Raw genomic sequence first — 22498 nt, 5'->3', positions numbered from 1 at the left:
TCAACATGTTCCCTGAGCTCTGTGCTACCCCCAAATCGTTTCCCAGCACCTGACTGCCTGCTCCTGGGCTTGTATCTCCAGGACTGGGGTTAGGTCTGCTTGCTTTCCCTCTCCACCTCTCCTACCCGTCCAAAGTCTGGCCGGGTTCATGGGTCTGACTTGGAGCTTGGCAGGAGTTCCCTGTAAACTGAGAACTGCAGGGGTCATGTGTTGCCTTGAAACCAAGGTAGGACTTGGGATTAAAAGGCCTCCACTGGGACCAGTGACAGACCAGCGCTTAAAGGGCTGATTGGTAACTCTCTCCTTTCCCCTCCTCCAGGCTGCCCATTCTCCAGGGAGGAACATTTGCTTTTCTGGCACCCTCCCTGGCCATGCTGTCCCTTCCTACCTGGAAGTGCCCCATGTGGACGCTCAATGCCAGCCTGGTGAACACCAGCTCCCCTGAATTCACTGAGGAATGGCAGAAGAGGATCCGAGAGGTATTGGGGTGAGGGGGATGGGGTGAGAGGAATGGAGTGGTCCTCAACAGGGGCTCCTGAGTTGATTCATTTGTTCAACATTTATTGTTCAACTCATTGCTGAGCAAGATTCCAGGCTGTAAGATACTTGGCCCTTGCTTAATTCAGTTTTATCATCCAGGGAAAGAAACTAGTGGCCTTGAAGCAGGCTCTGAAGTTTGGCCATGCTCCAGGTTGGCTTATCTAAACAATAGATAAGGAAGCCAGCACACAGGATTCTTGGCAGAGAGCATAGCCATACCCTCAGGGACAGTAGACCTGCTAGCATCCAGACCCCAGCATCCTCACCTGACCTCCTACGTGAGGGGTCAAGGACGGCCCATGGGTGGGGTACTGTATGAGAGAGTGAAGGTCACTTGAGATTTCTAGGAAGCCCAACCAGCTTCCTCCCAGCTTGACCTTAAATATGTAGGCCTGGAGTGAGGCTAAGGACCACCTCCTCTGGAGCAGGGACAGTTACACAAGCACCGTATGGTACTGGGTTTCCAATACAAGGTAGTTTGCTCAGGCATGAATCCAGCTTTCACTTAATGTCTTCAGCACTAACTCACTAGAACTGGACCAAGGACATTCCTGAACTCAGGGCTATGGATCTAGAGCAGAGTTTGTTCCCTAGATATCCTTAGGAGTTAAGCTAGGAAGACTTAGCCCAGCCAGGGTCCATCCTGCACCCCACCCAGTCCATGTTCAGCATCCTCACAGCCTCATGGCTGCAATAAGGGTCACATCTGCTGTATATGAAAGATAAAGAAAGAGGGAAGACAGAGGAAACATGGTAACAAGATTCCTATTCTTACCCAGATTTGACCAATGAGGAGGAGTAGAATTGACAAAACACTCCAGTGGGGGTGAGGGCTGGGGCGGAGGACAATGGTGTAAGTCCTAAACTGATTCCAAATACCTGAGAACCAGGAGTGCTGATGTCTGGGGGCAGGAGAAGGTGGATGACTCAGCTCAAGCAGAGCAAATTAGTTCTTCTGCTTTTTGGTTATGTGAGGCCCTCAAAGGATTGGATGGCACTCACCCACATTGGGTAGGGCCGTCTGCTTCCTTCAGTTCACACCAATTCAAATGCTAACCTCTTCTGGAAACATCCTCACAGACACACCCAGAAAAAATGTTTTGTCAGCTATCTGGGCATCCCTCAGCCCAGTCAAGTTGACATATAAAATTCACCATCACTGTATGTTATGTATATGTTCAACTTTAGTAAACACTAGCAAATACATTTGCAAAGTGTATGTTCCAATTTACACTCCCACCAGCAGCATGTGTGAGTTCCAGTTACTCCAAATTCTCACCAACATTTTCTCTTTTTCATTTTAGCTGCTCTGGTCAGTGTATGATGGTAAACTTGTATCATTCTTTTATGATGTTATTGAATGATTTAGAGTTAACTATAAATGTCTGTCCTCATCTTGTAGGTCTATTTGACCACCTGGGGTCATTTTTGCTCCTATGCTTACCACATTAGCTGGTGACTAGAGGTCAATATCCCAATATAGACTTCGTTATTTATCATTATTTCCATGACTTTCATTGAGTATCATGTAAATGACCTATGAATTAGTCCATGACCCATTTTAAAGTTCAAACAACAGACCGTGTCCTAAATATGCCAGCATCACAGTAGCTTTGGCTACTTTCACAGTGTTCATTCCTCATTGTCCATCCAGTTCAGCACAGTATACTCTGGGTCTAGTTTTATTAGATGTGTTTCAGTTTGGTAGAATCAACTCTGATGCCAGCATCCCTCATTCCAGATTGAAGACGTATCTAGAAATATGGCTAAGAAATCATTTTCTTATTTCCAACATTTTAAATGCAACGGGCAAAAGTAGCATTATTCAATACCATAATTTGGTAACTCCAGTTCTTCCTGCCGCCATCTTTCTTTCTGCCCACTGTGAGCCTTTCTTAACCCATTTCCTTGCTCCTGTTGGAAGAGGAGGTGCTGAGTCCTTCTCTGCTAGCCTTTAAATAGCGGGCAGGAAAAGTAACACTGTTAAACCCTCCTTGTGTGTCCTTCCCCAACGTACTTTCAAATGATTTAATAAGTATATTGTCACTGTAGCCTCTCCACTGGGTAGGATGCATCCTGAAAAACACCACACTTTCCAATCCGGCCCATAAATACCATCAGAATTCCAACAAGTCAAATTAAATTGATTCTTATTATTCCTATCTTAGGGAACACAACCAAATCCCTAGTCCTGGGAAAATAGGGTTTCTTTACCTTCTCATTTCCCAATCTGTCCTTTACAAACTGCTCCACTAGTGACTCAGTTTAGTGCCCCACTTGTAGCTTGATCTTACACTATCCTGCCCTGCAAAGCCTGCCCTTCGTGCCTTTGTCACCCACATTTTGTTGCTTCAAGCACACGTTCTAATTTTGCAATAATTTCACTCCTTTGGAAAGTGACATGAAATATGAAAAGATCACTTGATACTGTATTTCTTGGTCCATTCCTGTCTTGTTCATGCTGTGAAAAGTGATCCTTGAGCTGTTTGATATATAAGTTGATCTTCATGCTGGTGGGCAATCTGAGTTGCTAGTCTCTTTATTGTAGCCTGTGCCAGGGCTTCAGTGGCAGGATAGGCAAAGCTCAAACCAGAAACACTGTCCATACCAGTTTAAAAAAATGTTAAAACCTCCCATGCTCTGTGGACTGTCCAGTATAGGCAGCCTGTCAGTTCTGTGATGGGCCATTTATCCTCATATTCTCCCACCAGAGGCACCTGTGCCCAGCGCTGTTGGCAATCTGGATCATCCTGGGCAACGCAGGTGACTTCAGAGAGAGATGGAGATTATGTAGTTTGTGAGCCCGCATATGCATGGCTTGTGGCCCGAGGTGTCATCTTGTGGGCCCTACTGACTACATTCAAAATCTTACTTCCCTCCTCTTTTTAAGACATAGGGGCATCTATGTGAACCACTAGTATTTGAGATTTGACTATAAAGTCCTTTCCCATAAAAGGTGAAATTTCAGTAGAGCCTCTATGATGCACTTGCCAGACCAAACTGCTAGTCCATTGGCCACAGCCCGAGAACCTATAGAATTCTAAAGGGATGACTCGGGGGGTTTATGTGTGTACTGTCAGTCACATCACACACAGCTTGGTCCTTTGGCTGGACTTAGACTTGCCTTCCTTCCTCCATCAAGGTCCTTCTGTTGCAATGTTACACTCTTTCAGTCTCAGTCTTTCTCAGGTGGGTGAGCAGCACCTTTAGCAAGACTCCAAGCAGTGCTTTTTTTAAAAAAATCAATTTATTTATTTATTTAAGGCTGCATTGGGTCTTCGTTGCTACAGGCAGGCTTTCTCTGGTTGCGGTGAGCAGGGGCTACCCTTCGTTGTGGTGCGCAGGCTTCTCATTGCCGGGACTTCTCTTGTTGTGGAGCACAGGCTCTAGGTGCATGGGCTTCAGTAGTTTGGCATGTGGGCTCAGTAGTTGTGGCTCATGGGCTCTAGAACGCAGGCTTAGTAGTTGTGGCGCACGGGCTTAGTTGCTCCGTGGCACGTGGGATCTTCCCAGAGCAGGGCTTGAACCCGTGTCCCCTGCATTGGCAGGCGAATTCTTAACCACTGTGCCACCAGGGAAGTCCCCCCAAGCAGTGCTTTTTGAATTCAAAGATCCACATAGTGGGATCCAAGGCTCTGTTGTTAGAGATAGATTATCTCGTGAGGTAGTGTCCACCCAGGGGAGGGGGACTGTCACTTACTCATGGATCCTATGAACGCCTCCTTGTGTAACTGCCTTTTCTTTTCCTGAATATAACGATTTCCCTTTAATTAGCACATTCTGTTGATGATCCCCTGCCTTATTTGAATGTCTTTCTGACGTCACTCAAGATACCATTGGGATCTCTGATCTTGGAGTTATTTGGTGCCATTCAGTAGTGCTCTAATTCCAAATAGTGCCCCGTAGCAGACGAGTTAGGAATGGTCCTTCAGAGGGAGAGTAGTTGAGTAGCTGCTCTGGGCCGCCTCCACACCAAGTGCCCCACGCAGAGCTGAAGCGCCAGGCATCTGCCAGGGTCAGTCCTCATTCAGCATGGACAGAACCACTGACGCTTCTGGTATCTCAGGAGCACTGTGCTGGTCAGGACACCACTCTGAGACCAGTCTGAGCCATAACTTGTGAATTTCAGCCAGAACCTTCTGCTGTTCTTCCCTTTCAAAAACAGCCTTTCTGCATGTGGCCGTGCTCTGGTATACAGTCCAACAGTGCACCCAGATGTGGATGTACTTCAATGACCTATCAAGTTCTTGTGCTTCCTTTTTTTCTCAAGGTGGACCCAGAGTTAACAGAGGTTTTTAATGTTTAAAGAACTTTTCCATGTAGTTCCAGACCAAGATATACCTAAGGATTTCATTTGTCAAGCGGGTGGGCCCTGGATTTTTGCCAGGTCCGTTGGCCAGTCTTCAAATGCTGTGTGTTGTACCACCTTTTCCAAAGCAGGATGTATTTCTTCTTCAGTGCAGCCTAGTTTTATTATATCATTGATAACATGAATCACAAAATACATGTGGTCTGAGGTTTTGGGGGGGTTTGTTTCTGCTGTCCCCCAGGGAGCCAATACTTGGCTTTCGTAAATCCAAATTAAAACTAAGCAAAGAATAAGAAGTGGATTTTGTCAGCGAAAATTTAATTAACTATCAAGTTAAGAAGAAAAAATTGGAATTTTATTCGAGCCAAGCTGAGGATTATAAACCCAGGAAGCAGATTCTCAGGAAGCTCTGGGAACCCTTCCACCTGTTAGAAGTTGAAGGCACAGTCATATACATTTTTGAGACAAAGGATCGAACATCAAAATGACACACTGATACTTTACATAAAGTCCACCAAGGATACATTGTCCAGATAAGCAGGTACAAAGCGAGCAGCCAGTCCCCATGACCCCCTACAGAGCTGGGAGGGAACGCTGTTCTTTTAAGAAATTACATTGCTAGCATCAGAAGAAAGAAAAACAATTGATCTTTACGGTTGAGCAGGCCCCTTATCTTTGAGGAGCTCTGGTTAATGTGTAATGCAGGTTCACACTGCACATTAGGGAGGGCGGAGGCCCAAACACACACACACAGAGAACTTTATGTGTAATTTTTTTACTTGTCCTGCCTTAAAATATAAGTTTTATTTCATCAGTTTCCTTACCCTGCTCTGCTAGATGCCAGGGGCAGGATTTCCCTTCCACTTAGACCTACTGAGAACTATAATTTTTTGTGCAGGAATCTCTTGCCTTTGTGCTATCCAAGAGGAAAGATCTGACAAGTTAATTCGTCTCTTCTCCTACCTAAGCACTCTGCTGCTCGAATTCTTCCTGTGTTCTCATGACCTGTCTGCCTCAACACTGCAGTGGTCTGAAGCAGTTACTTTGTGTTTTGAGGACACAGTATTAGTAGTGAGAGAGGATGTTTAGGGATGTTTGGGTCATGCTGTGCCTGCACTGAGCACAGGATCCCAAGTTACAGACACAACCATGTTTTTTAAATACATTTACCATTTATTTTTGTGTTTGTGAGTCCTCTAAAGCAGGAGTCAGTAAACTATTGCTCTTGGACCAAATCCAGCCTGTAATCTGTTTTTTACTGCCCACCAATTAAGAATGGTTTTTACATTTTAAAAAGTTGTTTAAAATTTAAAAAAGAATGTGACAGAAACTGTATGTGGCCCACAAAACCTAAAATGTTAACTATCTGGCTTTTTACAGAAGAAGTTTGCCAACCCCTGCTCTAAAGCAGAGGCCCCAGGGTGGGAGTTCTCTTGCCCAGATCTAAGACTGTAGCCTCCACTATTTTTTTCCCACATTGCCTTCAAGTGTCCAACAGTGAGTACAAACCCAGAGTCTTATTTGTGGTATTTTAGCTCCATCTGCTGGTCCAGTGTTTTTCACCAGTGCTGTAAACAAGGGAAGATTCTTTCAAGCTTCAATCTTCTTTTATTAATTGATGGATTGGTTTAATTCACTGGGCCAGCCTATTGGAATTTAAGGTAGAGTTTCCATGTTTCACTAAGTTAAATTTGTTCACACACATCTCAAGTCTTGAAGCCACCAATGGTTAGCAGTCCAACTCTACATCACGATACTAGCCACAAATGAAAGTGAGGCAAATATAGGACCAATAGGGGTGTCATTACTTTCTGGGAGATAAGAAGTAATAAAGAGGACAAGTAAGTAATGATTATATTTTTAGAAAGTGGTGGTAGCAGAAAATGTAGAAAACTCTGGGAAGAGATGGCAAGCTCAGTTTTCAACACATTAGACCAACTTAAACTTCACCTTCCAGTATTATGGTGGTTTTAAATTTTTTATATCCTTGTGTATGCTTATGTATACGTGAAATGAATGACAGCAATGATAAAAAGGCTAGGTCGGAGAAATTAGGATTGCTTTGTTACTATAAAGTACTCACACCACTCATGATGTGGTATAGTGTTATTTGAAAGTGAACTTGGGAGAATTCCCGGGTGGTCCAGTGGTTAGGACTGCGCTTTTACTGCCAAGGCCGTGGGTTTGATCCCTGGTTTGGGAACTAAGATCCGCAAGCCCTGTGGTGTGACAAGAAAAAAAAAAGGGGGGGACTTGGATTAGCTGTAAATGTACATTGCAAACTCTAAAGGAAAAAAAAAAGGATAATGGTTATGCTAAGAAAGGAGAGGGGAAAAAAAGCTCAGTTAAAACCACAAAAGGAAGAAAACCAGTAGAAGACAAAAACAGAAATGAAGAACAAGGGCAACAAATAGAAAATAGTAATGGTTATGGTGGATATTAATCCAACTATATCAATAATCACTTTGAACGTCATTGGTCTAAAGGCACAGAGATTGTCAGAGTGGATCAAAACACAAGACCCAACTGTATGTTGTCCAGAAGAAACCGGCTTTAAATATAAAGACACATGTAGATTAAAAGTAAATGGATGGAGAAGAATATACCACGTTAACACTGATCAAAGGAAAGCAGGAGTCAGACTTCTTTCTTTTCAGGAAGAGCAGACTTCAAAGCAAGGAACATTTTCAGGGGTAACATGAATAACACCCATATTAGCAAAGTAGAAAAGGAGAAGTAAAGTAAAACTCAATCAGTCCAATAGATCAGGGGTTGGCAAACTACAACCCGTGAGCCAAAGCTGGCTAGTTGCCTGTTTTCTGTTTGTTTGTTTGTTTTTTTATAGCCCGCAAGCTAAAAATGGTTTTATATTTTAAATGGTTGAAAAAAAATCAAAAGAAGAATAATATTTTATGACATGTCAAAATTGTACGAAATTCAAGAATAATATTTTATGACATGTCAAAATTGTAAGAAATTCAAGAATAATATTTTATGACATGTCAAAATTGTACGAAATCCAAGAATAATATTTTATGACATGTCAAAATTGTAGGAAATTCAAATTTCAGTGCCTATCAGTGGAGTTTTATTAGAACACAGTCAAGCTCATTTGTTTCCATCTTGCCTGGAAAAGTTTCAGCTGAGCCTGTACGGTCCACAGAGCCTCAACTATTCACTCTCTGATCCTTTACAGAAAACCTTTGCCAACCTCTGCAATAGAAAGTAGGAAAACAGAGACAAATAAATCAGCAAGATGTTCAATACATAACTGGGTGATGCCAGTATTACGAGTCATCACATTATCACTGTGATCAATAGATAATCTTGAAATCTACTTCCTGAAAAACTTCACACTAGGTGAAAATGTCCAACAGACAGTTGGAAATAGAGGACTGGAGAGAGGAGTGAGGTCCGAGCTCACCTTCCCTCAGTTCCTCTGGGGTCCAGCTTTGCCCCTGCACTGCCTCTGAAGGTACCACCAATCTGGGGGGCCCCGCCACAGGCTCCCAGGTGCTGAGCCCCATGCTTCCTCTTCAGCTGCAGGGAGCCATCATGGTTGCTTCCTGTGTCCAGATGCTGGTGGGCTTCTCAGGCCTCATTGGCTTCCTCATGCGCTTCATCGGCCCCTTGACCATTGCTCCGACCATCTCCCTGGTGGCCCTGCCTCTCTTCGATTCTGCGGGCAATGACGCCGGGATCCACTGGGGGATTGCTGCCATGTAAGCACCCTCTGGGGAAGGTGGGCCGTCTTTGGAGGAAGATTACCCAGTAAGAAGAGTGAGTCCTGGATATTGGCAAACTCTGGTGGTTTACAAATACTTTCACAAACATCACGATACCTTAAAAGCAGTGAAATGGCTACTTAGAATGTATTATTACTATTTCTTATGTTGTCAGTCCTCACAGACAATAAGTTCATCACAGGCAGGGTATAAACATACTTAGCGTAGGGTTCACAGACAGCTGATGCTACCCGTCCCCTGCCTCCTAGGTTTTCGCTGAGCAAATATTGGTAAACCTCCAGCACCTGGGAAGAGTGCAAAGACATGGCCCCAGCTCTCAAGCATTTTGTAGCGTAGTAGAGGGATAAGACTTGTGTCCAAGTGCCTGTGACACCAGGAGACAGTGATGAGAGTCACAGTGTGCCGGCTGGTTCAGGGGATGGGGTGGTGACAGCCAGCTTGCCGAGGGTGGGGGGTGGTGTCAGGAAGGCTTCCCAGAAAAAGAGGCCTTCAGCATTTAAACAGAGCTTTGAAGGGACTTGGGCATGACCCTGGACACGCTCATTCACTCTGTCTGTTGTGGTCTGACCGCAAGGACCTGCAGGACCACCTGGGAGAGAAGGTGGCCTGACTCTGGCCTCACTGGCTTCAGTCTGGATCTGTGCAGCTGCCATGCTTATTTCTCAGGCCCCTGCCCACTGTTCCTCTTCAGCCACCAGCAGCCTCTGAAAGGGGCCTGCCCACCTTTTCAGAACTGGCAGGATGCTGCCTACACTGCAGAGCAGGGCCTAGATGGGGACCCTCCCAGCACAGCCACTGCCCCATAGTCCCAGAGACACGTGATGGCACGCCTTCCCGGACCGTTGCTCGTGATGAGCCCAAGTTTGCCAGGTTGGGTGTGGTTTGTTTCTGTTTCAGGACCATCTTCCTCATCGTGCTGTTTTCTCAGTACCTGAAAAACATCGCGGTGCCTGTGCCTGTTTACGGAAGAGAGAAGAAGTGTCACACCTCTAAGTTCTACCTGTTTCAGGTCTTCCCTGTAAGAAGCGCTCCCCACCCTCTGCCATTCTTAGTTGACTCACCTGGAGAGTGAGGGACAGCCTGTTGCTCTCCCAGATGGCCCCCAAGTCAAATGCTCTCCACCTGCAGCGGCCTCGCCTCCTGAGCCTCCCTTAATTGCCCCGTGGGTGGTGGGAGCCTTGGTGTGATGCCATCCCAGATCTTCCCTCATTGCTTCTCTCCCAGGAGTAGAGAACTCGCCCCAGGTTGCTGCCCTGGGCACTGCTGTGGGACAGTCTTCTCGTGTCCCTGGGCCGTCCTCATAGCATGGCACTGGGGGAGACAGCCAGGCTCACCGCTAAAGGTGCAAAACTAAGGGCCAAGTTGCTTAGATCAGGTTCTTTCTCATTGGCTCCTGGATAATTCAGATCCTGCTGACAATGATGGTGTCTCCTTTTTCAGAGCCTTCTCTGTTGAATTTGCTCCACTCTGTCAAGTAGGTGCCATTGCCAACCACACAAATGTGTTTTCAGGTTCAATTTATCTGTGAAATACATCCTGCATTATAAAAAGTTACTTCCACATAGTGATCTCATTGATCCCTCAGCAATCCTGTAGGCCAGTGGTTCAGAAGTTCGGTATGCATAAGAATCACCTGGGGACATTGCTAAAAATGCCGATGTCAGGGGTTCTACCATCAGAGCTTAAAAGTCAGTATATCTGAGGACCTCACTTTAAGAAATCCTGCCTCAGGCTCTGCAGAGCAATGGTTGTAATTCCATTGTACAGATGAGGACACTGAGGCTCAGGGAATTTGATCCAGGGTCATGGGACCAGCAAGCAATAGAGAGGGAGTCAGACTGCAATCCTTCTGACCCAGGCTGTGTCCACTTTCCTAGACATTTCTGCCTCTACTTGACGCAAGGTCTCCCCACAGTTTAGTTTCTCTATTCCCGTAATGTGTTCATTATCCATTGACACAGCGGATTCCTGTTGTCACTGGAAGGGTTTGTAGCCCAACACTTCCTCATCTCAAAGAGCTTTCCCGACTCCCTCCTTCGCCCACCCTCTCTGGGAGGTGTGGGCAGGTGCAGGGGTGGGGCCCAGTGTGAAGGGCGCCTCCCTCCCTCTGGCAGGTGTTGCTGGCGCTCTGCATCTCGTGGCTGCTGTGCTTCGTGCTCACAGTCACCGACGCCCTCCCCTCGGCACCTGCAGCCTACGGGTACCTGGCCCGCACAGACACCAAAGGCGACGTCCTGAGCCAGGCTCCTTGGTTTCGCTTCCCTTACCCAGGTAACGAGACGCCGACGCCGGGGCCCATCTTGCCTGGGGCATGTGCTTCCCAAGACTGCCCGTGAGGCTCAGGCACCAGAGGGGGAAATGAGTAGAGCCGGGACGGGATCTCCTCCATGGGATCTGGCAAGGAGGGACAGGCCCCACGGAGTCCATATGAGACCCCTAAGAGAGGAAGGAGACCCTTGGGTGGTCCTAAGAATGCTTTGGGGGTGGTAGACCAAAGGTTCCCTCTCCCAGACCTACCTCCTTCCTGGCCCGCATGCCTCATCCCCTCCTCCACATTGCTCAGGCCCCATCCACTGCGGGTGGGGAAAGCACAGAGGGATCCTGACCTCTTAGCCAACCTTTGGGTCTCCTCGTGGAACTGGTGGATCCCACACAAGGGAGGCTTGGGACTGAATTAGAACATTTCTGGGTTGCTGGTCAAGGGCATCTCCTTTCCCTGCAGTTCTTGGCTCAGGGTGTGAGAATAACCACGTTCCAGTTGTAGGGGTGAGGAGGTCCTGGCCTCATGGACTGGGGAGCCAGAACCTCCCTGAGTAAGAATCCTGGAGGCCTTCAAAAGGCTTCAAGGCCTTCCCGGAAAGAGGCCCGGTTTCTGGTTCTTTTTGTGCACTGTGACCTCAAGGTCAGGGCCTCTGACCTACCCTCAGGGAGGCACGGGAGGGCAGGAGTCTGAGACAAAGCTTCAGGAGAGCTGTTGGGTTGGAAGACATGTTGCCTGGTCTTTAAAGCCTTCCGGAGAACCCTCTGGCAAGGGAATTATTTGGGGTCCAGCAGCCTGTTATCTTCCGGATGAACATTCCCTCTGCGCTGCAATTTCAGGGCAGTGGGGCCTCCCCACCATCAGCCTGGCTGGGGTCTTTGGGATCGTCGCGGGGGTGATCTCCTCAATGGTGGAGTCGGTAGGCGATTATTATGCCTGTGCCCGCCTGGTGGGGGCACCACCCCCTCCGAAGCACGCCATCAACCGAGGCATCGGCATCGAGGGCCTGGGCTGCCTGCTGGCAGGGGCCTGGGGTACGGGGAATGGCACCACCTCCTACAGCGAGAATGTCGGCGCTCTGGGCATCACCAGGGTAAGGCTGCTGACAGTGGCCCCGGGGGTGGGGTGGTGGGTGGGCAGCCTGGGTACCTGAATCTGTCATCAGTGTCTTAGCCTCTTATTGTTGCTGCAACAAATTATCACAAACTTGATGGCTTCCGACAGCCCAGATGTATTATTTTACTGATCTGGAAGTCAGAATTCCAGTGCGGGTCTCACAGGGCTACAGTAAAGGGATTGGCAGGGCCGTGTTCCTTTCTGGAGGTTACAGGGGAGAATCCATTTCCTTGCTTTTTCCATCATCTAGAGGCTGCCCACATTCCTTGGCTCTGGCCCCTTTCCTCCATCTTTAAAGCCAGCAACATGGCGTCTCTCTGACCTTTCTTCCTTAGTCACGTCTCCCTTTGACCACAGCTGGGAAAGATTACCTGCTCATAAGGATGCATGTAATTAGGCTGGGCCCACCTGGGTAACTCAGGCTACTCCGTCCATCTCAAAATCCTTAATCACATTGCAAAGTCCTTTTGCCATTAAGGTAACGTATTCACAGGGTTGGGCATGGACATCTTTGAGGAGCCTTTATTTTGCTTACTATACTTGACCTTCTTGGTTGTGGTCACCTCCACCTGAATGTCCCAAGGGTACCTCACACTCAGAATGGCCTCTATTATGCTCAGTCCATGCCCCCATCCTTACTTCTTCTCCCGTAAACCTTGTCTTCGTGAATTCACCCAGTCATCCTTAACTTCTCTCTGTTGTGTGCTTCTCACAGTGGATTCTGTTTTCTCAGCATGCGTGCTGCCCTCCTGTCCTCTTGTCTCCATTCCCAGTATCACAGCTTTATCATCTCCCACCTGGACATGGCAGTATCCCTAACTGTCTCTTCCCAGGATCTTGCCCATCTCTAATCTAGCTACCACATGGCTGCCCAAGGATCTTTCTAGAACCCAATTAAATTAGTCCCTGCTTAAAATCTCTTCCAGGCTCCCATTTTCCACAGGAAAGCCTCATGAGGTCAGCAAGAATTCTTCAAGATGTGCTTTCTTCTTCTTACTATTATTTATGGCTGCATTGGGTCTTTGTTGCTGTGCGTGGGCTTTCTCTAGTTGCGGCGAGCGGGTGCTACTCTTCGTTGCGGTGCGCGGGCTTCTCATTGCGGTGGCTTCTCCTTGCGGAGCACGGGCTCTAGGCACGCAGCCTTCAGTAGTTGTGGCTCACGGGCTCTAGAGCGCAGGCTCAGTAGTTGTGGCGCATGGGCTTAATTGCTCCGTGGCATGTGGGATCTTCCCAGACCAGGGATGGAACTCGTGTCCCCTGCATTGGCAGGTGGATTCTTAACCACTGCACCACCAGGGAAGTCCCCAAGATGGTGCTTTCTAAGGTGACTTAGAAAAGAATATCATTACGATGTTGCTTTCCTGTATGCTTCAGTGCATAGGTACAGTGTTTCCCAGCACAAGTGAAGTGAGCTTTGGAAAGTACTCACTTTCCTCCACCCACATCCCCACCCTGTATTTTCTGATAGCTCCCTTGGACCTATCTACCTCTGTACCCTGCATGGCCTCTGGCCCATAGTGAGAGTTAAAATCCGTGAGCAAACAGCAGAGCCAGCACCCAACCCTACGGCAAGTTCTATGTGCTTGGACACTGTGGACTCTTCGACATTTCCCCAAAGTTTCAAGACCTTCGGTGCAAGTGAGAGGAACATTTTTCTACGTGAGGGCCACTGACCCACACAGAAATGTGGGAATGGCCTGTGTAAGTATAAAGCAGCAAATATTTTTCTTGCTGAAGGGAAGATATCTCACGCAGAACAGAAAATTATATTCAATAAACAGAACAAAAAATTTTTTGATGTATCATTTCTAAACTAAGACCCTTTACAGGAGAGAGAAAGAGCAGGCAAGAAAAGATACACAGACACCAAACAGGCTACAAATCCCTCAGACCCATTAACTCTGGTTTGGACTCACACCTCCCCCTTGTGGCCCCGTGTTGCATCTGCATTCATGGGCTCTGACCTATTCTTGGTTCTCCCCTGGTCAGTCCGGAGAAATCAGGCTGAAGGCCAAAGATCTCCCATCACTTTTCTAGGGTGTCATGGCTCCCAGCCCAGATGTGAATCCTGAGACCAAAAGATGCCCAGGGCTGCATGATAAATTCCGTGGTAGTAGGATTGGGGGTGACCTGCCATCTTTATGAGACCATTATTATATGCAAAGGGTATTGGTTGAACCTGACAAGTTGATCTATTGTGCTTAGAAGCACGCCTTTGTTCCCACAAAGGCACGGTTCATTGCTAGGGTTGTAAACAAAAAAAGTTATTTTGATGTGGTTAATTCCTATCACTTGTCTTCTAATGAAGACAGTTAAATAAATTAGCTCTTAAACTGGAAAGAAAAATAAGCAAAGGCCGAATCTGCTACTTTATTGCTGCATTAATGGACTTCAAGTTGTGTTGACACTAGAGTATCTTAAAAAAATGCTTATATTGTGGTAAAAGACACATAACATAAAATCTACCATCTTAATTATTTTTGTGTACAGTTCAGTAGTATTCAGTGTATTCACATTGCTGTGCAACAGATCTCCAGAACTTTTTCATCTTGCAAAACTGAAACTACACTAGAGTATCTTTTTTTATTTTATTTTTTTAACATCTTTATTAGAGTATAATTGCCTTACAATGGTGTGTTAGTTTCTGCTTTAAAGTGAATCAGTTATACATATGTTCCCATATCTCTTCCCTCTTGCGTCTCCCTCCCTCCCACCCTCCCTATCCCACCCCTCCTAGGTTCTTCATGACATTTTTTTTTCTTAAATTCCATATATATGTGTTAGCATACGGTATTTGTCTTTCTCTTTCTGACTTACTTCACTCTGTATGACAGACTCTAGGTCCATCCACCTCAGCCACTATGGAGACTAGTATGGAGGTTCCTTAAAAAACTACAAATAGAACTACCATACGATCCAGCAATCCCACTACTGGGCATATACCCTGAGAAAACCATAATTCAAAGAGAGTCATGTACCAAAATGTTCATTGCAGCTCTATTTACAATAGCCAGGACATGGAAGCAACCTAAATGTCCATCATCGGATGAATGGATAAAGAAGATGTGGCACATATATACAATGGAATATTACTCAGCCATAAAAAGAAATGAAATTGAGCTATTTGTAATGAGGTGGATAGACCTAGAGTCTGTCACATAGAGTATCTTTTAAGGACTGGGAGTAGAAACAAATGCATGAGAAGAGGTCCAAGAACTACCTAAACACATTCATTGATAATAGACTTATGATGGGATATTCAGACATTTGCAGCACAACTCCAACTTTTGAGGATGAGGCTGAATGCTTCCAGGTCAGAGGTCATTTTTGTCTCACTGGTAGCTGTCACTCAAACCCTAGATACAACCCTTGACTAGCACAACAATCATTACTGTCCAACGTGTGACAGCTGTGTGTGCCTGGTACTGGGATGGGATGTGGACCAGAGCCCATAATCTTCACAGCATAGTGGGTTTTTTTTTAACCTTTGTAGAAACTTTTTATTTCCAGATCTAATAGCTGCTCTAAGCGGGTGAAACGTACTTCTTTAGCATTCCCAAACTCCTAGCTGCTCGAGAAACCCTATGCAAACCAGGTGATAGCAATTAGTAGTGACTCTAGCACAACTGATCCTTGATTTTGGACCAGTTAATGCTGTATAATACCATGGGGAGGAGCCTTGTCTCTGTTTTGTATCTTAATGAACCTCCAGTAGATGAAGGAGGAATCATAGTTTACACATAATCCATGATAATTGCTTGTTGAGAAAATCTAATTTGTCCTAATTGAGAAAATATATCAATTAATAATAATGCAGTGACTTATAGAGGGAACTTTTAAAAAAACTTATTTTATTGAAGTATAGTTGATTTACAATGTTGTGCTAGTTTCTGCTATACAGCAAAGTGATTCAGTTTTATATAACATTATTTTTCATATTCTTTTCCATTATGGTTTACCACAGGATGTTGAATATAGTTCCCTGAGTTATACAGCAGGACCTTGTTGTTTATCCATTCTATATGTAATCGTTTGCATCTGCTAATCCCAAACTCCCAAGCCATCCCTCCCCCACACCTGCTCCCCCTTGGCAACCACAAGTCTGTTCTCTATGTCTGTGAGTCTGTTTCTCTTTGGTAGATAAGTTCATTTGTGTCCTATTTTAGATTCCACATGTAAGTGATATCACAGGGTATTTGTCTTTCTCTGTCTGACTTACTTCACTTAGTATGATAACCTCTAGGTCCATCCATGTTGTTGCAAATAACACTACCCTTTTTAATGGCTGAGTAATATTCCATTGTATACACACACCACATCTTTATCCATTCATCTGTTAATGGACATTTAGGTTGTTTCCATGTCTTGGCTATTGTGAATAGTGCTGCTGTGAACATAAGGGTGCATGTATCTTTTCAAATTAGAGTTTTGTCCAGATATATGCCTAGGAGTGGGATCGCTGGATCGTATGTCAACTCTATTTTCAGTTTTTTGAGAAACCTCCATATTGTTTTCCATAGTAGCTGCACCAATTTACATTCCCACCAACAGTGTAGGAAGGTTCCTAGAGGGAACTTTTTGAAATGTAAATCATATCATGTCACTACCCTGCTTGACACAACTCTACTGAGTCTCCTTTGTCTTTGGATTTATTATTTTTAATTGTAGTAAAATACATGTAACATAAATTTAACCTCTTAACCATTTCTAAATGTATAGTTCAGTAGAGTTAAGTACATCCAAATTGTTGTGCAACCAATCTTCAGAACTCTCTTCTCTTGCAAAACTGAAATCTGTACCAATTGAACAACAACTCCATATTCCCCCCTCTCCCAGCCCCTAGCAACCACCATTCTACTTTCTGTCTCTATGAATTTGACTGCTCTAGGTACCTTATATAAGTGGACTCATACAGTATTTGTCTTTTTGCGGGTGGCTTATTTCACTTAATGTCCAAGTTTTATCCATGTTGTGCAGGTGTCAGAATTTATTTCCTTTTTAAGGCTGAATAATATTCCATTGCATGTATATACTACGTTTTGTTTATGCTTTGTCTTTGGAATTTATCGTAACTCCTTTCCATGGCCCTTAAAGTACTTCATGACAGAGTCCCTTCCTTGCTTTCCATCCCATCTCCTGTCTCTCACCCTGCATCACTGTGCCCCAGGCACATCAGTTCCCTCCCCTAGGTTTATTGAGATACACTTGGCATATAACGTTGTGTAAATTTAGGTGTACAGTGTGTTTATTTGATACACTTATATATTGCAATATGATTACCACCATTAGCTAACACCTCTATCACATTACATGATTACCATTTCTTTTTTGTGGTGAGAACATTTAAGATCTACTATCTTAGTAACTTTGAAGTATACATTTTTGTTAACTATAATCACCATGCTGTGCATTAGGTCCCCAGAACTTATTCATCTTCTAACTGAAAGTTTGTACTCTTTGATGAACATCTCCCCATTTCCCCTGGTAACCACCATTCTACTCTTTACTTCTACGAGTTTAGCTTTTTTAGAGTCCACATGTATATGATATTATACAGTATTTGTTTTTCTCTGTGTGACTTACTTAACGTAATGCCCGCAAGGTCCATCCGTGTTGTCACAAATGGCAAGATTTCATTCTTTTTTATGGCTTAATAATATTTCATTATACATACCACATCTTCTTTATCCATTCATCTGTTGACAGACACTTAGATTGTTTCCATACCTTGGCTATTGTAAATAATGGTGCAATGAACATGGTGGGGGGGTGCACATATTTTTTTGTTAGTGTTTTCATTTTCTTTGGATAATCCCAGAAGTGGAATTGCTGGATCATATGGTAGTTCTATTTTTAACTTTTTGAGGAATCTCCATACCATTTTTCATAGTGGCTGCACCAATTTACATTCCCGCCAGCAGTCCACAGGATTCCCATTTCTCCACATCCTTGTCAGCACTTGTTACCTTGTGTCTTTTTGATGATAGCCGTTCTAACAGGTGTGAGGTGATATCTCATTGTGGTTTTGATTTGCATTTCTCTGATGATTAGTGATGTTGAGCATCTTTTCATGTACCTGTTGGCATTTGTGTGTCTTCTTTGGAAAAAAAAGTCTATTCAGTTCCTCTGACCATTTTAAAATTGTTTGTTGTTGTTGTTGTTATTGAATTATATGAGTTCTTTATATATTTTAGATATGAAACCCTTATCCAACTATACAGTTTGCAAATATTTTCTCCCATTTAATAGGTTGCTTTTTCATTTTGTTGATTGTTTCTTTTGCTGTACAAAAGCTTTTTAGTTTAATGTAGTCCCACTTTTGGATTTTCACTTTTTTTAAAAAAAGATTTATATTTATTTATTTTTGGCTGAGCTGTGTCTTAGTTGCAGCATGAGGGATCTTTGTTGCAGCATGTGGACTTCTTAGTTGTGGCATGCCTGCGGGATCTAGTTCCCTGACCAGGGATCGAACCCAGGCCCCCTGCACTGGGAACACAGAGTCTTACCCCCTGGATCTCCAGGGAAGTTCCTGATTTTCACTTTTTTTGCTTGTGCTTTTGGTGTCATATCCTAAAACATCATTGCCAAGACCAATGTCAAGAAGCTTCTCTGTGTTTTCTTCTAGGAGTTTTGCAGTTTCCAGTTTTACATTTAAGTATTTAATCCATTTTTAGTTAAATTTTGTGAGCGGTGTTAAGATAGTGGTTCAATTTCAGTTTTCTGCATGTGGTTATCCAGTTTTCCCAACACTATTTATTGAAGATACTATCCTTTCCCCATTGAGTTTTCATGGCTCCCTTGTCAAGTATTAGTTGACCATATATGCATGGGTTTATCTGTGGGCTCTCAGTTCTGTTCCATTGGTCTATGTGTCTATTTTTATGCCAGTACCATAGTGTTTTGATTACTATAGTTTTGCAGTATAGTTTGAAATCAGGACGTGTGATGCCTCCAGCTTTTTTTCTATTTTTCTTTTTCAGGATTGCTTTGGCTATTTGATGTCTTTTGTGGTTACATAAGCATTTTAGGTTTTTTTTTTCTACTTCTGTGAAAAATGCCATTGGAAATTTGATAGGGATTGCATTGAATCTGTAGATGGTTTTGGGTAGTATGGACATTTTAACAATATTAATTCTTCCAGGCATGACATGGGATACCTTTCCGTTTATTTGTGTCTTCTTCAGTTTCTTTCATCAGTCTTATATTTTTCACCTCCTTGGTTAGATTCATTCTTAAGTACTTCATTGTCTTTGATGCTATTGTGAATGGGATTGTTTTATTTCTTTTTCAGATGTTTTATTGTTAGTGTAGAAAAATGCAGCTGATTTCTGTATGTTGATTTTGTATCCTGCAACTTTACTGAATTCATTGATTAGTTGTAACAATTTCTTGGTAGAGTCTTTAGGATTTTCTATATATAAGATCATACCATCTGCAAATAAAGATAATTTTACTTCTCCCTTTCTGATTTGGATACCTTTTTTTTTTTTTTTTGGCAGTATGTGGGCCTCTCACTGTTGTGGCCTCTCCCGTTGCGGAGCACAGGCTCCGGACGCGCAGGCTCAACGGCCATGGCTCACGGGCCCAGCCGCTCCGCGGTATGTGGGATCTTCCCGGACCGGGGCACGAACCTGTGTCCCCTGCATCGGCAGGCGGACTCTCAACCACTGCGCCACCAGGGAAGCCCTGGATACCTTTTATTTCTTTATCTAACCTGATTGCTATGGCTATGACTTCCAGTAATATGTTGAATAGGAGTGGTGAGAGTTGTCACCCTTGTCTTGTTTTCTGATCTTAGAAGAAAAGCTTCCAACCTTTCAGCATTGAGTATGATGTTAGTTGTGGGCTTTTTGTATATGGCCTTTATTGTGTTGAGGTGCATTCCTTCTATATTTAATTTGTTGTAAGTTTTTTTATCCTGAAAGGATGTTGGATTTTGTCCAGTGCTTTTTCTGTGTGTATTGAGATGACCATATGTTTTTATCTTTCATTCTATTAATGTGGTGTATCACATTTATTGATTTGCACATGTTGAGACATCCTTGCATCCCAGGGATAAGTCCCAGGTGATCACGGTGTATGATCCTTTTAATGTACTGTTAAATTTGGTTTGCTAACATTTTGTTGATAGTTTTTGTATCTGTATTCATCAGGGATATTGGTCTGTACAGTTGACCCTTGAACAATGTGGGGAGTGGGGTGGGGTTAGGGGCACCAACCCTCCTTGCAGTCGAAAATCCGTGTATAACTTATAGTTGGACCTCTGTACACGTGGTCCCTCCATATCCATGGTTCCATCACATCTGTGGTTCCACATTCACAGATTCAACCTATCATGGATTGTTTAGTACTACAGTATTTACTGTTGAAAAAAAATCTGCATATAAGTGAACCCACACAGTACTTTCTTTTCTTTTCTGTCCTTATCTGGCTTTGGTATCAAGGTAATGCTGTCCTCCTAAAATGAGATTGTGAAGTAAGTATTATTAATCCCCTGTTAAATTTGGAGGCTGACATTTTGAGAGGTTAGATAACTTGCGTGAAGCCGAACAGCTAGTTAGAGGCAGAGTTGGGATTGGCTCTCAAACCCCATTCTTAAGCATTGGGCCACTCCCTCCCAAGAGAGACTTCTTGCCTCACTATAACGTCTGCCTAGAGAAGGAGCATTGGAGTCAGGACTTGAAGACATGTATGAGAGCAGCAGAGAGGAGAGGTGAGGGCAGAGGCTGGGACCCAAGGTCACACCTTCATGCTTTCGCCAGCACCATGTGGGAGTAGAGGGGGGCCATTTCTGGGTCAGTCGATGCTGCTCCTGTGGGTCCCCTGGAGCCATTGTTTGTGATGCCCCAGGAGCAGGGCAGAGGCCTCCAGGGTGTGTGACCCAGCTGGTACTGAGCTCCTCGTCTCTCCCCCACCTCCCTGAGTGCTACAGGTAGGGAGCAGGATGGTGATTGTTGCGGCGGGCTGCGTGCTGCTCCTGATGGGCATATTTGGGAAGATCGGGGCTGCGTTTGCCACCATCCCAACCCCTGTGATCGGAGGCATGTTCCTGGTGATGTTTGGGGTCATCACTGCCGTGGGGATTTCCAATCTTCAGGTGAGGCAAGGCACCCTTAGGAAAGCAGCAGCATTGCATCTCCTGAAAGGAGCATATGGGGATGGAGATGAATGGAACAGGGTGGGGACAAGGGAGGAGGGGAAGGGAGTCCTCAGTCCCAGAAACCGCACTGGCCCCAAATGGGAGAAAGAAATAACCAGAAGCACCCGAATTTCTGAAAAACAAAATTGCATCAGTTTGAATTGGATTATCCAGACCACTCAGCTCCCAGGGTCAAGTGGGAGTCGGGACTTGTCTGAGAACCTGTGCCCTCTGAGCCCAGACTCCCCCTCCAGTCTCAAGTGGTGGGGGGGCGGGGGTGGCTGGCTGGGCGGGTGTTTGACTGACGTGCAATACAGGTACTGATCGTTCCGGCTCTGCCGTGGGGGCCTCTCTCCTACAGTACGTGGACATGAACTCGTCCAGAAACATCTTTGTCTTTGGCTTCTCCATCTACTGTGGGCTTGCTGTTCCCAACTGGGTGAACAAGAACCCGGAGAGGCTCCACACAGGTGATTCTCCATCCTCTAGACTGTGACCACTCCAGGGGCAGAGCTGGTGGGGTCCCTGGTCCCTGGGAATTCCTGTCACTTTTTAAAAAAATTAACTATAGTCACCATGCTGTACATTACATCACCATGACTTATTTATTTCCAGTTCTATTGAGATATAATTGACATACATCACTGTATGAGTCCCAGGTATACAGCATAAAGGTTTGACATACATATATTGTGAAACGACTACCATAATAAGTCTAGTTAACACCCATCTCCTCATATAGACACAATAAAAAGAAATGGGAAAAAAAATTTTCTCCTTGTGATGAGGACTCTTAGGATCTACTCTCTTACCAACTTTTCTATATATCATACAGCAGTGTTAACCATAGTCGTCATGTTGTACATTCCATCCCTCGTACTTATTTATCTTATAACCAGAAGTGTGTCCCTTTTGATCACCTTCCTCCAATTCCTCCTCCTCATACCCCCTGCTTCTGGTAACCACAAATCTGATCTCTTTTTCTATGAGTTTTTTTTTTTAACAGTCTATATATAATAAGTGAGATCATACAGTATTTGTCTTTCTCTGTCTGATTCATGCCACAGCATAATGCTCTCAAGTTCCATCCATGTTGTTGCAAATAGCCAGACTTTATGGCTGAATAATACCCATTGTAAATATATACCTCATTTTTTTTAGTCATTCATCCATTGATGAACACTTAGGTTGTTTCCATATCTTGGCTCTTGTAAATAATGCTGCAGTGAAGGTGGCTGTGCATATATCTTTTTGAGTTAGTGTTTTCATTTTCTTTGGATAAATAACCAGGAGTGGAATTACTGGGTCATGTGGTAGTTCTATTTTTAATTTTTTGAGGAACCTCCATACTGTTTTCCATAGTGGTTGCACTAATTTACATTCCTGCC

The 22498-nt window shown here is 44.5% G+C and overlaps 1 protein-coding gene across 1 annotated transcript in view; it reads left to right on the top strand.

The window, feature by feature from the left end:
* The window catches only part of LOC137228654 (solute carrier family 23 member 1-like), a 45068-nt gene that overhangs the window by 19783 nt on the left and 2787 nt on the right, over positions 1 to 22498 (top strand). The window contains exons 4-10 of the mRNA XM_067745566.1: positions 320 to 479; positions 8390 to 8571; positions 9493 to 9613; positions 10710 to 10866; positions 11695 to 11948; positions 20904 to 21068; positions 21472 to 21580. Coding sequence (XP_067601667.1) covers positions 320 to 479; positions 8390 to 8571; positions 9493 to 9613; positions 10710 to 10866; positions 11695 to 11948; positions 20904 to 21068; positions 21472 to 21580 — 1148 coding nt within the window. The remainder of the gene's footprint in view (positions 1 to 319; positions 480 to 8389; positions 8572 to 9492; positions 9614 to 10709; positions 10867 to 11694; positions 11949 to 20903; positions 21069 to 21471; positions 21581 to 22498) is intronic.

Source organism: Pseudorca crassidens, chromosome 8, assembly GCF_039906515.1.
Source record: "Pseudorca crassidens isolate mPseCra1 chromosome 8, mPseCra1.hap1, whole genome shotgun sequence".
Lineage (NCBI taxonomy): Eukaryota > Metazoa > Chordata > Mammalia > Artiodactyla > Delphinidae > Pseudorca > Pseudorca crassidens.
The sequence above is the reverse complement of the archived record's forward strand: the minus strand, read 5'-3'. Positions and strand labels throughout refer to the sequence as shown.